The sequence below is a fragment of the Peromyscus leucopus genome, chromosome 4 (genome assembly GCF_004664715.2).
Source record: "Peromyscus leucopus breed LL Stock chromosome 4, UCI_PerLeu_2.1, whole genome shotgun sequence".
NCBI classification, from domain to species: Eukaryota; Metazoa; Chordata; class Mammalia; order Rodentia; family Cricetidae; genus Peromyscus; species Peromyscus leucopus.
Genome location: NC_051066.1, coordinates 61,131,811 through 61,147,549, shown reverse-complemented (window position 1 = coordinate 61,147,549; position 15,739 = coordinate 61,131,811). Strand labels below are relative to the sequence as shown.

At 47.7% G+C, this 15,739-nt stretch overlaps 1 protein-coding gene across 1 annotated transcript; it reads right to left on the bottom strand.

Moving 5' to 3' along the window:
- Positions 1–9,946: 9,946 nt before the first annotated feature.
- Positions 9,947–13,806, bottom strand: Timm10 (translocase of inner mitochondrial membrane 10). Its single transcript, XM_028894196.2, has 3 exons — positions 13,383–13,806; positions 12,840–12,955; positions 9,947–10,372 (listed from the first exon to the last, which is right to left on the bottom strand). Exons 2-3 carry the CDS (start codon positions 12,908–12,910, stop codon positions 10,171–10,173), a joined length of 273 nt encoding a protein of 90 aa, XP_028750029.1. The 5' UTR covers positions 12,911–12,955; positions 13,383–13,806; the 3' UTR covers positions 9,947–10,170.
- Between the last annotated feature and the right edge of the window lie 1,933 nt (positions 13,807–15,739).

Genomic DNA, 15,739 nt, shown 5'->3' with positions numbered 1-15,739 from the left:
TCTTGAAAAAAGAATAGCTAGGTGATGGTGGCGCACACCTTTAATCCCTGCACTTGGAAGGCAGAGGCAGGAGGGTCTCTGAGTTCCAAGCCAGCCTGGTCTACAGAGGCAGTTTCAGGGCAGCCTGGGCTACATAGAGAAATCCTGTCTCAGAGGGGGGGAGGGGCCGGGGGGAGTCCAAGTGTGGAGCTGGTGACGTGACTCAGTGGGTAAAGTGCTTGCTTAGTACGCTTGATCCTGGAGGTTCCATCCGAAGCACAGCACAAACCAGCTGCGTGTCTATAGCAAAGGAGAGGTAGAGGCGAAGGAATCAGAAGTTCAAGGTCATCTTCAAACTACAAGTTAGAGGTCAGCCTGAGTTACATGCAACCCTGTCCCAGAAAAAAAAAAAACACGTGAAGGTCGCAGCAGATGGTAGCCACAGAGCTCTGAAGGAGCATGGAGAAGTGGAGAGCTCCACAAAGGTAGGAAGTAGAAAGTCAGTCCCTGAACCCCTGAGCAGCTGAGCCACAACACCAAGAAAGGAGCTAACACTGTCAAGTGACTACGATGGATATGATGGGCACTTTCCAAAACTAGAAAGTTATTAGGTGTTCAGCTCATCACAGTGTGCTTCAACCCTCGCAGGTTTTCACATGGGGAGTAGCCAAGGTTTGCAGCTAGACCACAGCGATTGGAGGCAGGCCTGCCTGGCTTGTAATTTTTCTGATGTTTTCATTTCTGCGAGCCAGGTGAAGGAACAGCTAAGCAAAAGCTTGGCAGCAGAAAGGCATGGGGAGTTCTCTGGCAGCGGCACATGAAGGCTTTGGTGGTGGTTTTCCTTCTTAAAATGCCTTGCTGGCTGCAGGGTGAAAAGTATGGCTGAGCAATAGAGCTCTTGCATATGTATGTGATCCATTCCAGAAAGATGTGCACACACACACACACACACACACACACACACACACACACACACACACGCATGCAAGTGCGCATCCAGACCTTTCACCTCGGGGTCAATTTTTTTTTTTTTTTTTGACAGAGTTTCTCTGTGTAGTTTTGGTGCCTGTCCTGGATCTTGCTCTGTAGCCCAGGCTGGCCTCAAACTCACAGAGATCCGCCTGGCTCTGCCTCCCGAGTGCTGGGATTTAAGGCGTGTGCCACCACCGCCCGGCCTGAGGGTCAAATTTTTTTAGCTCAGTACACGGAGCCCTACAGGAAAGGTTCTAACTCAAGAGCATCATGGTTCCTCTTGAGACTACAATAAAATATGAATCCATTATCTGTGAAAATGCTTCATGAGCACGAGCACAGACTTTCACGTTGAAATTGCAGTGGGGTGGTGGGCCCCAACCACAAGACTTTAGTGTCCATGAACTGTGTCTGGAAGGCTTGCTCTTCCTCATCCTATCCAATGTTCTCATCTTCCTCTTGGGGACTCTGAGCTCTGGCAAGTCAGGAGCGTTGGCTGTGTTCACTGCTTACGTACCCCAAACACCTAAGAGGTGCTCACGGAGCAGATGTGCAGGGAAGAGCCCGGCCAGCTGGTTTCGCGCCTTCCTGTCTCTGCACCTGTTCTTCCTTCTTGTGGGAGTGACAGATTCACTTCTTCATTTCGGATTCAGCCATCCCTCCAGCACTGCTCCAGCTTCACCTTTGTTTGGAAGCTGCCCACAGATCCCCAAACACTGTGCTGACCTCTTCGGATGCCTCCTGCTGATGTAAAAAAAATAAAACGATCAGTGTCCTCCCTCCCCTTCCCTACCCATCGGCTGTAAGTCTGCTGCGTGCAAGAACAACCGTGTTGTAGGTAATTTGTACGGCTGCTGCCTATCACAGACCTGGCACACAGTAAACTGCTGGTAAACATTTGTTGAATAAATGAGAAGGGAGAGGCAGGAAGTCAAGCTGGGAAGGGAGGCTAGGATGACTTTGAAATGACGTCCATGAAGCCAAGGACTTACGGTGCTGTGAGCTGGAGTAACTCCTGTGTTTGGTTGTTTTCTTTTCCTTTGGTTTTGTTGGAAGGGGACAGACATGGTTAAGTTTGTACGTTTAATGAAAAGAGGGTATATGGGGAAGGAAAGCTTAAGTAAGTAGGAAGCAGCTGGGCGGTGGTGGCGCACGCCTTTAATCCCAGCACTCGGGAGGCAGAGCCAGGCGGATCTCTGTAAGTTCGAGGCCAGCCTGGGCTACAGAGCGAGATCCAGGACAGGCACCAAAACTACACAGAAAAACCCTGTCTCAAAAACAAAACTAAATAGATAGATAGATAGATAGATAGATAGATAGATAGATAGATAGATAAGTAGGAAGCCGGTGTAATAGTTCAGATTGTGAGGGGTGGAAAGGCCACATATTTTCACAGACGCCTCTAATCCCAGCACTTGGGAAGCAGATTAAAGGCAGGATGACAGGCACACCTGCAAGGCCAGTTCCAGGCCAGAGCTACAGAGCAAGACTAAGAGCAGAAAACTGGGGACGCTGGAGAGATGGCTCAGCCATTAAGAGTACTTGTTGCTCTTGCAGAGGACCTGGGTTGGGCTCCCAGCCACCCACATGGCGGCTCACAACTTTGTGTGACATCAGTTCAATGGAACTCGGTGCCCTCTTCTGGCACCCACAGGTACTGCAAGCATATGGTGCACTTGCATGCCTTCTGGCAAAACACTCGACACATAAAATAAAAATAAATAAATCTTAAAGATTCTATTCCAGAGGAGCACATAAGGTCTCAGAAAGCTGCACAAGGGCCATGGTGGGAATGTATAATGGGGGAGGGTAAGATATGCCACTATGGGAATATATAATTGGAGAATGTATGATATGCCACTGTGGTGATGTATAATTGAGGAGGGGAGTTGGATCTAATCAGGGGCTCAGGGAATGGTCTTTAAGGGTTGTGTGTAAGCTGAGATCTGAGATAGCTTTAGGGGACAGAATCAGCAGGATTTATCAGTTCCCAAGGAAAGGACAGCTCACATGAAGGATTCAGTTCCTAGAGCTGAAGAGAAACACGTAGAGGGAGGGATTGTAGCGCAGGTCGCCACTGAAAGCTGCCAGGCCTGTCCTGTTGGGTCTTCTAAGACTATGAGGATGTCTCAGCAATTTAAAGTGGCCGCTCTCTTCCCTCTCTTGCTCCTCACCCATTCCGCCTATGTCAACAGCAGACCAATTCTTCTCAGGCTGGAGTACTGGAGCCACGCCAGATTCTGCTCCTTGCCTCTCTCTTCACATGCAGCCTGCCAGTAGCCTGTGGTTCCCAGCTTCTAAAGACTCCTTATCTCCATACACTGGCCTTCCCAGCCCCTTTTGCTCACTGAACTCAAGATGGACCCTCGCAACCTGGCCTTCCCAGTTCCACCCCATTTGACCCTACCTGTAACCAGCATCATCTACTGGAAACAGTTTTATCTGGCCACTCCCCTTGAAATATCTTCAGTGTCCTTTTGTTGTTACTGGAGTTAGGGTCAGTGTTTATTCTCTTGACAGTCCAGGCTCAGCCTCTTGTCCACAAGCCAATTAGAATAACCAAATTAACAGTGAAAAACAATCTATTTAATGTGGCCACATAGAGAAAGGGAACAAAGAGATATGGTGACCTGTAGCATGAATCTTAGAAGTTCTTATTAATAAAATCAAACCTGAGCCAGGTATTGGAGTGAACACTGGAAGGTCAGAGAGACAGAACAAGCCACAGCTAACCTCACCTGGCCAACTTCTCAGCTGATCTTGTTTCCTCTGACTGGAAGCCTTTGTGTCCTCATATCCGAATGGCTCTCAGCTGAACTGTGCTCGAAAGCCTGAAAGCTTAACCAGCCAAATGCTCAACCAGGCCAAATGCTTCTAGTTTCTGGTCCTCATGCCTTATATATCTTTCTGCTTTCTGCCTTACTCCCTGGGATTAAAGGTTCGCTTTCTGGGATTAAAGGCGTGTGTCACCATGCTTGGCTGTAACCTTGAACACATGGATTTCTGCCTCTGGAATGCTAGGATTAAAGGCATGTGCTACCACTGCCTATCCTCTATGTTTAATATTGTGGCTGTTCTGTCTCTGACTCCAGATAAGTTTATTAGGGTGCACAATATTTCAGGGAATACAATACTACCTCAGTGACCCTGAGCCCCAAGTCCATCTTTAGGGTCCTGGCATGAGGTTTGGGCTTAAGTAGAGAGCTAGAGGTGTGCAAAGCTGAACAGTCTGGTCAGAGTGCGGTTCTGCCCGGAACTGACCCATCATTGTTTAGACTTTAGTTTCATCCTGCAAGGTGACGGTCTGATCAGTTGTCAGAAATGTGTGAAGTCTGCTTCCAAGAGACAAGGCCCCCCTCTGGCTGGCACTCGGCTTCAGCATCTCTCTCCTCCAGCGTGAGAGTCCTGAAGAAGTCCCAGTTCATTGTTGGCCATTATTTTAATAAAACCAAACAAGGAGCTTTAGGGTGTCTTTACGTCTTTCACATGGTTCCACCTTGTTAGACTCCAACAATGAGCCCTGACTGTCTTCTGTGCCTCGGTACTGCTTCCAACTCCTCTTTCTGGTCTCTGTGACTTGGCCCTGCCACCCTCCTTCACACCATTAACACTCCATACTCTCTCCCACCTCAGCTTCGTCTTGGGCTCAGAACATTCTTCTGACCTGGCATAGTAAACTAATCCTTCAAATCAGAATGAAAGGTGATTTCCATAAGTGCCCGATTCTCTGCAATAACTTCCGGGGACTCCATCTGTAAATCCCTTTGTTGTGTGGCCTATATAACATTTGACTTTTCCTGTGATAGACTCATCAAGGTGTGCCTGTTTCCTCTGATGGACTGTGTGCCTTTCAGGGTAGGTGCCTGCATACACCTTCCCTCTGGCCACCCACTGCCTGGCAACTCCTACTCATCCTTTGAATCTCACTAGCCTACCACTTTGGGGGAGGCAGCCTTCACTGGGTCCCCAGATTATGAGCACATTCCTTCTCACAGCCACACAGCTCCTTAAATACCTTTTGTAAAACTTACTGAAGGGTTATTACAGTTCAAGGAGGGCACTGGAGACAGACTGTCCTTCTGGGTAAGAGGTTTATTAGAAATATTAACGCCATGGAAAATGGCTTGTGGGGGGTTCTGAGGAGAGCACAGACCCCAAAACTGTAGACAGACAGCATGGGAGGGGCCAAGTGAGGGGTCACTTCTTACAGGTTCAGAGGAAGAGGAAAATTCCATGCACCATTCTTTGATGAGTATCCACAGCACGGGCCTGCCTCTGATTCCCAGGGATTCTGGGTAGGAGGTCTTGCATAAAGCGAGAAAGGAATTTGGTTAGGGTGTGATTTGGAGGATGTGGGGTAACTGGAGAGGAGGGGCACATTTACATGCGGTATACCTATTACCTGGGTGAGTGTGGGGTGACACTGGTACCCGCTGATATCTTGGGAGTCTAGCAGCCTGGTTCTGTCCTTGAGGAAGTAAGAATCAGGGTGCCAGTGAGACGGCTCAGTAGGTGGACACTTGCCACCGAGCCTGTGTTCAGTCCCTGGAATCCACGTGGCAACAGGTGAGAACTGATGCTTGCAAGTTTCCCCTGGCCTCTGACTATGTACACATATGCACCCACTAAATGTTTTTTTTTTTTTAATTAGGGCACCTCTGGCCCTGCCCCTCACTGGCTGGTGGAGAGCTGCCCTCCCCCTACTGGAGAGCTGACCCCACCCCACAGGCATGGGAGAGCCAGCTTCACCCCTCACCTGAGGGGGGTGGTCCCAATGGCCAGGTCAGACCAGCTCAGCTACCACCCAGGCACACAGCCAGGGCTTTGAGTTGGCACTCCCCAACATCTACCCCATCTATGACCTGCTGGAGAGTGAAGGGACTGGTCCTGCAGAACCACGGCTGCAGGATCTCCAGGACTCCAGACAACAGCAGGATCTCCTTGAGGAGCTTCGGTGAGGGTCCAGTGTTGATGGGGTGCCAGAAACCAGAGGCCTTGAACCTGACCAACAAGTCATTACACAATGAACATTTGCAAGGAAAGCTGTTTGGACAAAAGAGTAGATGGCATGATTCACCACGCCGCAGCTCCCAGTGCCACTGAGATGGATGAAGAGACAGACGATGGAGAGGCGGGAAAGATGGAGGACTGAAGTGGGGCTTTTTGTTTTTGGTTTTTGTTTGTTTTAATTTTCTTATTTGTATTTTTTATTTTTATTATTTCTTTTTAAGTTTTACTTGGGGAGTGGACAATACAAGGGTGAAGGGTAGATATGGAAGGATTATGAAATGAGTGGGACTGGGGTGCATGATGTGAAATTCCCAAAGAGTCAATAAAAAATTGTGTTTAAAATAAATAAGTGAGGGCACCTGCTATTCATCTGGAATCCAGGCTCCTGGGGAAATCTGCTGGAGGGTAAGAGATAGGCTCTGGGTAGGGGGCTTGCCATTTCCTTTACAGCAGCTGTGAGAATAGCTGCTGTACGAGTGTGGCTTGCTCGGCTCCTAGTCCAAACCTAACATTTCTCACAACTATAAACCACCTGGTTTTGGTATTTGTCCCACCAAGTAGATCTTTTAGAACCTCATTCCACTGCGTCCTGTCACGTAAGACAACGCTCATTACAAACTGCTCTCAGCTTAGCCCACACGAGCTCCTGCACATTGTGAAAACAGATCTCAGCTTTTGTCAGATTTTTAAAGGGGCCTGAGACCTGAAAGAGTCTAAGCCTTTCCCTAGACTCTGAAGGGTCTGTCTGCCCTTCAGAACAGCATCCTCCATTACAATGTAAGCTCTAAGAGGGCAAGTGTCTTATTCTGTTTTGCTCTGATGTATCCCCAGGGCCTAGAATGGTACCCAACACATTCTAGCATAGGTGTGAAATGACCAGGAGTCTCAGACAACAAGAGTATGATCTGTCTGTGGCTGAGTTCCCCCAAAATATAAGGCTTTGAGCAAACATTTATTATCTGAGCTTCTCCAGGTTGGTAGGAGATAAGGTGTGACTTGACTGGGTCTTGACCTTCAATGTCTCTCCTAGGCTGCAAAGTGTGAATCAGGGATGCCATCTGCAAGCTGAGCAGGGGCAGGCGCACTCACACAATGGGGCATTCACCAGGTAAGGGTTGCTTACCACAGGGGCCTCTTCACAGGTCCTCATGAAGTGGGAGCTGGCTTCATCGGAGTTAGCAAGGAAGGGAAGAGGTGCATGCGGTCCCTCATAACTATATCCTATCACCTTAGCTATGATCTTTTTTATGAGTAAGTCTCGTGATCCCGTGTACACTGCACACAGGGAGAGGATCCATCTAAGAGCACAAATACGTGGCGGTATTACCCGAGGCGCCGGGAACCTTAGAAGTTGCCTACCACAATATACTAACCAAAGAAGGGTTAGACCAGAGCCTACTGGGTCAGGTGGGTGAGGGGGAGGCAAAAACTAGCGGTGAGAGATTTGATGAACAGCTGAGGCTTTGCCTACCTAACAACAGGCTGCTGTCAACCTGTAATGCAGATCTACAGATCTTCTGACTTTTTAAAAGTAGCCAAAGCCCTGTGGTGGCTCATGCCTTTAATCCCAGCATTCGGGAGGCAGAGGCAGACAAGGCCAGCCTGGTCTACAAAGTGAGTTCTGGGACAGCCAGGACTGTTACATAGAGAAACCCTGTCTAGAGAAAACAACAACAAAGCAGCCAAAGCCTAGATTTTTGTGAGATATTCCCTGATTTTTTAAAACTGGGAAAATCAAGCAAAACCACACCTGGGTTTACACTTCCTCCCAATGGCAGGAAGGACCTCATTCAGTCTTATTTCTCCCACCCTTTGAACATGTCTACCAACTCTCCAGTCCTTCACACCACCCAACTTGTTCATTGGCCGCAAAAACCTAACCAACTCATTCTGTGCATGTCCACAGAAAATGGTCTCAAAATGCAAAATTGCTGCGATACTGTCTCCCTAGGGAACTGCCCTTAAGTCAAGAACGGCTTAAGCAGCCTCGGGTCTGTGACTTGGGATCTCAGCTCTGCCTTGGACAAGTGATTAACTCCTGAGAGCCTCAGCCTCTTCATCCATAAAACGCAACTGTTGTACCTGCCTCAGAGTTGTCCTGACATTAACGCACGTGAGGCCCTCGCAGAGCCTAGCCACGGCAACTCAATAAACGTGAGCTGGTCTTCTGTCATCTCCCCTCTCCTGTCTGCACCACGTCCCTCCCTGACCCGTTATTTCCTGTCACCTAACACTATCCGGCTGGGAGAGGAGGCCTCTGGAAAGCAGAGCTGCTACTGTCACTGGAAGGTTTAAATCCTCCAACAGGCTGCTGATGCCTTCAGCAAGCGAGAATCCAGAGCGTTTAACACAACCCACTCTCTGGGCTGTTCTGGAGCTGAGCCTGCCCAGGCTTCTGGGCTCATCGCTCAGCTTTTCTCGTCACCCTTGGTGTTGCAGCCACACTGTAGCTGTTCTGCAGCACGCCACACTTCCCTGCCATGGCAAAGCCGTTCTATTCAGGAGCTATTCCCGGGCTGGAACCTCTTCTCCCTCTGTCCACCGGGCCTTGTTTGTTCCAGCTGTGCACTGTCAAGAAAATACTCATTATGTCCCTTCTAAGCCTGAAGACAGATACGGTATTTCCTTTCCTCACAGTATAACTCCTCTCTCTTCCCAGCATTGTGCGCGGCTGGCAGAGCACAAGAAAACGCAGTAACTTTATGGCGCTGGCCCCAACAGCTCAGACCTGAGGGCAGACAGCGCCACCTGCTGGCTTACATTTGTATTTCGGTGTTTAGAAAGTCTTCCCAGCCTAATAAAATAACGGTTTTGAAATTTTACAGAAGTCCATCTAGAGTAGTGGTTCTCAATCTTCCTAATGCTACGACCCTTTGATAGTTTTGTATGTTGTGGGGATCCCCAACCATAAAATTATTTTGTTACTACTTCATAACTGTAATTTTGATATCGTTATGAATTGTAATATAAATATCTGGTATGAGGATATTTAATATGTGACTAAGAGGGCAAGACCCACGGTGAGGACCGTTTGCAATGTCTCCACTAACCATCAAACTTAGCAGATTATTGAGCATTTGATGTACTTCAGATACTTTTCTAAGTGTTTGAGTTACTAGTTTTCACCCTCACCCAAGGAGGCAGGTAGGTCCACACTGTAATTTTACAGGTAGGGTAACTGAAGCAGTTAAACAACTCTCAAGTCATGCAGCTAGACGACCTCAGCCAAGCCCCAAACCCTGTTTGATCCTGCCCTGGGAAGCTGAACGAAGTCTCTGCCTCTACGTCCTTCACTGCATCCCAGGCACCTCTATCAGGAACGCCTACTTTCAGTCAACAAGTGCCTTCTAGAATGATCCGCACATTCTGAAAGCTGCACTCCTCCAAGGGCCCCCCTCGGACAGAAGTGGAACTAAGCCTCTTCTCAGTCAGCCCTGCCTTCCCACTGCTCTCCTGTGCCACCCGCAGCAAGCAGCGGCCTCCTGAGCCTGCTTCCTTCAGTCTGGATGCGTGGACTCTGTTGGATACTGAGAAGCGACCGAGGAGCAGTCTGATTAGACAACACAGATGACGAGAGCCATCTAGATCACTTTCCATGATGCTCGGCCAGCCTCGTGCCTTGACAATGCCGTCTAGAGCAGAGTCTGGCTACTTGCTTCCTAAATCCCATCCACTGTCACTTCCTCTAGATCCTTTCATTTTAGCATGTGCTATGGGTAGAAATGACTGCTTGCCTCCACTTAATAGCTAATCAAAAAAATTTTTAGTGCTTCCTACCCGAGTCACTCTACTAAAGTACAGATGTGGGTCACATTCAGGGTCACAGCAAGCAGCAGATCCTGAACAAAAACCTACTGATCTCACTAGTCTACAGTCCTGAAACAAAACCCATGCCCCAAACAAAGAGAAAGACCCGCGGCACCCATTTCCACCTACTGCCGGGTGCTCTAGCTGCGTCATTACTCTCAAGTACTAAAGACACCGCTTTTCACAATCTGTTTTAATACAGATATATACATATACACACATACACAGTCACAAACCAGCGTGACAAATCCCCCTTTAGTCAGGAGAGCTCTACCACACCCAGGGGTCCTGGAGACGCTCCAGTGAGCCTAAGCATGACAGTTTTCACATATGACACCCATTAGGGAACACTTAAATGGGGTAAGTGGTGAGGCGCACCCCAGGTGTACACTGCCGGGGGCCTCACGCGGGTCCAGAGCTCTGCTGTACCCTCTTCATCAGCTCTTCGTCCTGCATGGACAGCTCCGTCAACTTTTTGCCCATCCTCTCATGGATGTCCAAGTACTTGGACACACACCGGTCCAGGCACACAGACTCCCCTTTGGACAGCTCTGCTTCCTTGTAGTGGGGAGGCACACATTTCCGGTGGCAGGCACTGGTCATTCTGCGATTCGAGAGGGACAAGGTTGTATCAGTAACGTCCTGTGGCAGCCCAGAACCCTTCAACAACTCCAACCCTCCAGGACTGACGTTTGCCTCATCCTCTCCCCCAAGGAACCAGGGGAAACTCTGTTTTCATTTTAAACGCCTTGGAAGGTTCTTCAGACTAAGAACCTTGTTTGAGACATGTATAAGACTAGTTAAAGAGGAAGGACTTGCTGGATACTGGCTGTGTGCCAGGCATCATGCTAAATGCTAACACAGACTCTGTTATATAACCCTCCCAGTAGCTCAGTGGGGTTAACACAATCAAATCCCCAATTTTACAGACAAGGAAATTAAGACAGAGAAGCTCAATAATTTGCTAAGGATCATACAAAGCCAAATAGTCTGACCTCACAGTCTGCATTTTAAAAACCATTCCAGCCGAGTGGTGGTGGTACATGCCTTCAATTTCAGCACTTAAAAGGGTCTCTGAGTTTGAGGCCAGCCAGGTCTACAGAGCCAGTTCCAGGACAGCCAAGGCTGTTATACAGAAAAACCCTGTCTTGAAAAATCAATAATAATAATAATAATAATAATAATAATAATAATAATAAAGTTCTAGTTTGTGGCCTCCAAGATAAATCAACCAATGAGAAGAGCTTCTGCTAACTAAAACCCCCAAGTGCCTCACTGTTCCCTGAATGATATGCTTGATGCTAAAGGCTTTCATGTTCAGTTCTGGTAACGTCATCATGAAGTAATGTTTATTATGTCAGTGGTATTGATGATATAATCAATCAGGAGACAACTTGTCCAAAGATATTCAGTGGGTGACTGGTGCACCAGGATTTGTTTCCAAATTGGCCAAGCAGCTATAAGCAACAGTTGTCAAGCCAGCCTGAAGTATTGGTCCTGACATTGCTACTGACCAGCTAGGGACTAGCTATGAGATTATTAAATCCCTCGATGCCTCAATTCCCTATATTAAAATGGCACTAATAAGAGTAACCCACTGATTTTAACTTATTTGTTTCTTTTTTCTTTCTTTTTCTTTTCTTTTCTTTTTTTTTTTTTTTAATTTAAAGACTAGTATCATCTACCCCAGGCTGGCCTGAAACTCACTATGTAACCAAGGACCGTGAACTATTGACTCTCTGGCCTCCACCTCTGAGTGCTGAAATTACAAGTACCACTTCAGTATCAAACCAAGGGCTTCCTGCATTCTAGACAAGCACCCTACCAAGAAAGTTATATTCCCGTCTCCCAGTGAGTTATTTTAATGGGGCCTGGAGAGATGGCTCAGTGGTTAAGAGAACTTACTGCTCTTGCAGAAGACCTGGGTTCGGTTCCCAGAACCCACATGGCAGCTCACAACTGTCTGTAGCTCCAGTTCCAATGGATCTGATGCCTCTATGGCCTCTTCGGGCATGTGATGTACATATGTATATGCAAGCAAAATATCCATACATATAAAAGAAACACAAATAAACAACAACAACAACAAAAGAACTTAAAAATGATAATGTGTATAAAATGCTTTGCAAGTACCTAACACAGAGTTAGAGTTTAAGGAAGGCTGGTTGTGCACACCTTTAATTCCCCAGCGCTCAAGAGGGAGAGGCTAGTGATCTCTGTGAATTCAAGGCCAGCCTGTATACAGAGCAAGTTCCAGGCTAGCCAGGGTTACATCACGAGACCCTGTCTCAAAAAAAAAAAAAAAAAAAAAGAAGAAGAAGAAAAAAAAAAAAAAAAAAAAAAAAAAAAAAAAAAAGAAGAAGAAGAAAGTTTGAATATTAGCTACTAAACGCTATTAACTACAAAACGACTCTTCAGACAGCTCGGGAGGCAGAGGCACTTGCTGCCAAGTCCAATCCCTGAGACCCATGGCAGAAGGAAAGATGGACTCCTATTAAGATGTCCTCGCCCACCGGGCGGTGGTGGCGCATGCCTTTAATCCCAGCACTCGGGAGGCAGAGGCAGGCGGATCTCTGTAAGTTCGAGGCCAGGCTGGTGTACAAAGAGAGATCCAGGAAAGGCGCAAAGCTACACAGAGAAACCCTGTCTCAAAAAACAAAAAACAAAAAAAAAAAAAGATGTCCTCGGACCTCCACTAATGTGCTGCTGTGGCATGCCCATTGGCACTCATAAACAAACACACACACAAAAAATAAACAAAAGTAATTAAATGGGCTATTTGTTTAAAAAAAAAATGTTAGTGGTAGTTGTTTTTGAAACTCACCAGATCCTGGACAGGAGATTCTCCTTCACGCCCCTTTACGCCCTCTAAATAGCCAAGTCCTTCTAGTGACCTGTATTTACTTTAGCCAAGCACGGTGAGGGTGGGGCAGAGGTTGGGGGGTGGGGGCGGGACTTGGCTCCACTACCTCAAGGAGCCAAGCATTCGTTACAAGTCCTTCACTCTGTCCTGGTAAGGGTGACTCTGGATAATTCTCCAAGACAAGGTGTCGTGGGGTGGTTCTCATTACCTGTTGTACATGTCCGCCATCATCTCCACCTCCAGCTCCGCAGCCAGCTGCTGGGCTCTAAGCGGATCCATGTCAACCTAGCACCGTGGAGAAGAGCCTGCTGCTGGTCTTTAGTCCTAGGAGCAGACATGATCGTCATCACCGACCCCTCCCGCTTCACCCTACGATCCGGGGGCTGGAGGACTCGAGGAATCACAGCGTCTCAGACCAGCAGGGACCCCTGCCCTCAGCAGACGTCATCAGCCCTCTTAACACAAGTGGGAATGAGGCCCGTCAAGGGGACAGTGGCCAACTCAAGGTCACTCAGGATGTCACGAGCACAGGGCCGGAAACTGAGACCTCTCAATCCCTCGAGATCCCTCCCAGCCAGAGGACCGACGGTAGGAACCGAACACTCGAAGCCCTGGGCCTGGCCCGCACGGCCCTGAGAATCCGACCCTCACCACAACCGAGGCTCCCGGAGCCGGCCCAGACGCTGCGGTCGTCATGGCGACGGCATCATCAGGGTCACTCCGGGGGCGTCAGACACCGTGGCTCACTCACAACGGCCTGGGGCAGGTCACGGATCCCACGACGTCCCCAATTTCGGGTCAATAGTAAAAAGGTGCCGGGCACCTAGCTAGGCGAAATAAAAAGCACGTGGGTCACTTCCGGGAGGGAAGTCCAACCTCTTCTTTGATCCGGAAGGAAACGCCGACCAGGCGGCGCTGGGAAATCGGCTACCATAGAGATGGAGCCACCGGCTGGCTGAATGGAAAACGACTTCAATTGGCTAGAGAGGACGCCACCGTACCATAGAGGCTTGAGTGAGAGGCCGAGCGCCAGCAGCCCTGTTAGCCGTCCAGCCCTTGCGTTATCTGGGAGGTGTTGGAGTGTTTGCAGTGTGGAAGGGGCTTGGCTCCCCGAACCCACTAAGGAGAGCCCACGCCGGGGCGCAGACAGATCTTGTGTGAAGGAGGGAGAATTTTTCCCAAGGGGAGCCGGCCAGTTTTGCATGCTAAAACCACCTGGAGCACGTTTTTTTTTTTGTTTTTTTTTTGTTTTGTTTTTGTTTTTTGTTTTTTTTTTTTTTTAAAAAAAAAAAAAAAAAAAAAACCTCAATGCCCAGACGTTACCTCATACCCGTGAAATCAGAATCGCTGGGAGTAGGACCCAGGCATTAGTAAACAAACGAGCTGTGTGTGCATCATTAACGGGTGGGGTTGCAGAGAGAAGGATGCAAGGTTGCTGCTCTCAGAAAGAAGAAACACGTACAGAGTTTTTTTTTTTTTTTGAGACAGGGTCTCACGGAAACCAGGCTGCTCTCTAATTTGCTGTATAGCCCAAGATGATCTACAACTTACGATCCTCCTGCCTCTCTCACTAGTGCTAGGGTTCCAGATGTGCTCCACGATGTCCGATTTAAACTAGGATCACATGCATGCTATAGGCAAGCACTCTACCAACTGCACTGCTTCCCCAGCCCTAGAGCATGTTTTATTGTGCTTCTTCATTATACCCCCACACACATACGCATGAACAATAAAAATAAATAAATAATAAAAGCATTGGTTTCAATCTTTTAAAATACTTTTATTAGGGCAATTTCACAACACACAGAAAACACAGTCTAATGAACATCAACATAGCTATCACCAGGATTTAACGATTCTTAAAGTTTACCCACATTTTCTTGATCTCTTATTGTCTTTAACGACGAAGTCTTTTTTTCCCCAAAGTGCTATTTTCACATCTTCAGCTAATAGTGATCTCTCTCTCTCAGTGCTGAAGGCAGAATCCAGGGTCTCATACACTCCAAGCAAGCAAGCATTCCACCACTGAACTACACCTCTCATTTGGTATACTCTTAAAATTTAAATTTATTCATAAGAGCATGTGCCGTGGGCACATGTGGAGGTCAAAGGACGACTTATGGGGCTGATTCTGTCCTTCCACCAGGTGGGTCCAGAGTCATCAAAGTTGTCAGGCATCCTGGTAAGCACCCTTACCCCCACTAAGCTATCTCAACAGTCCACTTATTTCTTAATGTAATCTATTGCAGGTTTTTTGGTGGTTTTTGTTTGTTTGTTTTGTTTGTTTGTTTGTTTGTTTGTTTGGCTTGGTTTGTGTTTTTTTATTGGTTTTTTGAGACAGGCTTTCTCTGTGTAGTTTTGGTGCCTGTCCTGGATCTCGATCTGTATAGACCAGGCTGGCCTCGAACTCACAGAGATGCATCTGTCTCTGCCTCCCGAGCGCAGGGATTAAAGGTGTGTGCCACTGCTGCCCAGCTTATTGCAGGTTTTAAAAATTAGTTATCTTTTTATGCTGTGTGTGTGAGAGTGTGGATGCACACATTGTGCACATGGAGGTTGGAGGATAACCTCAGGTTTCCATCCTTAACTTCCACCATGTTTGGCACACACCACAGGCTCTTGTGCTTGCTGCTGCCTATGCCGGGTGAGTTGGCCTGAGAGCATCCAGGGATTCGCCTGTCTCTGCCTCCTATCTCACTGTAGGAGTCCTGGGATTGTGGACCCATCCTATATCTCTCGTGTTACATGAGTCCTGAGGATCTTAACTTGGGATGTTACTATTGCAAAGCAAGCTCTTGACCCACCTGAGCCATCTCACCAGCCCTACTGCAAATATTTTCTCCAACCTCTCAAAAGGGTTTTATTTTTTATTGTAATTAGAACATTTAACATAAGACAATTGCTTGTACAATATAGTGTTGCTATTTATATGCACTGTATTGCACAGAAGATCTCCAGAATTTATTCATCTCTAGAATATACTCATCAATATGTTACAGTCCTTATAGAAAGGTTCTGTATTTGCCACTCACTCTGGGACAGGACTACTTTCTTGAATGGGACTCCAGCCCCAAAGAAAGGAATGCAGGATCACCCCGTTGGGACCTG

What these genes read in the sequence shown, in the direction of transcription:
- Timm10 (XM_028894196.2), bottom strand. Translation starts at nt 12,910, where the DNA reads ATGGATCCGCTTAGAGCCCAGCAGCTGGCTGCGGAGCTGGAGGTGGAG. An exon ending in ATGGCGGACATGTACAACAG is followed by an intron (nt 10,373 to 12,839) that starts GTAATGAGAACC and finishes CTCGAATCGCAG; the next exon opens with AATGACCAGTGCCTGCCACC.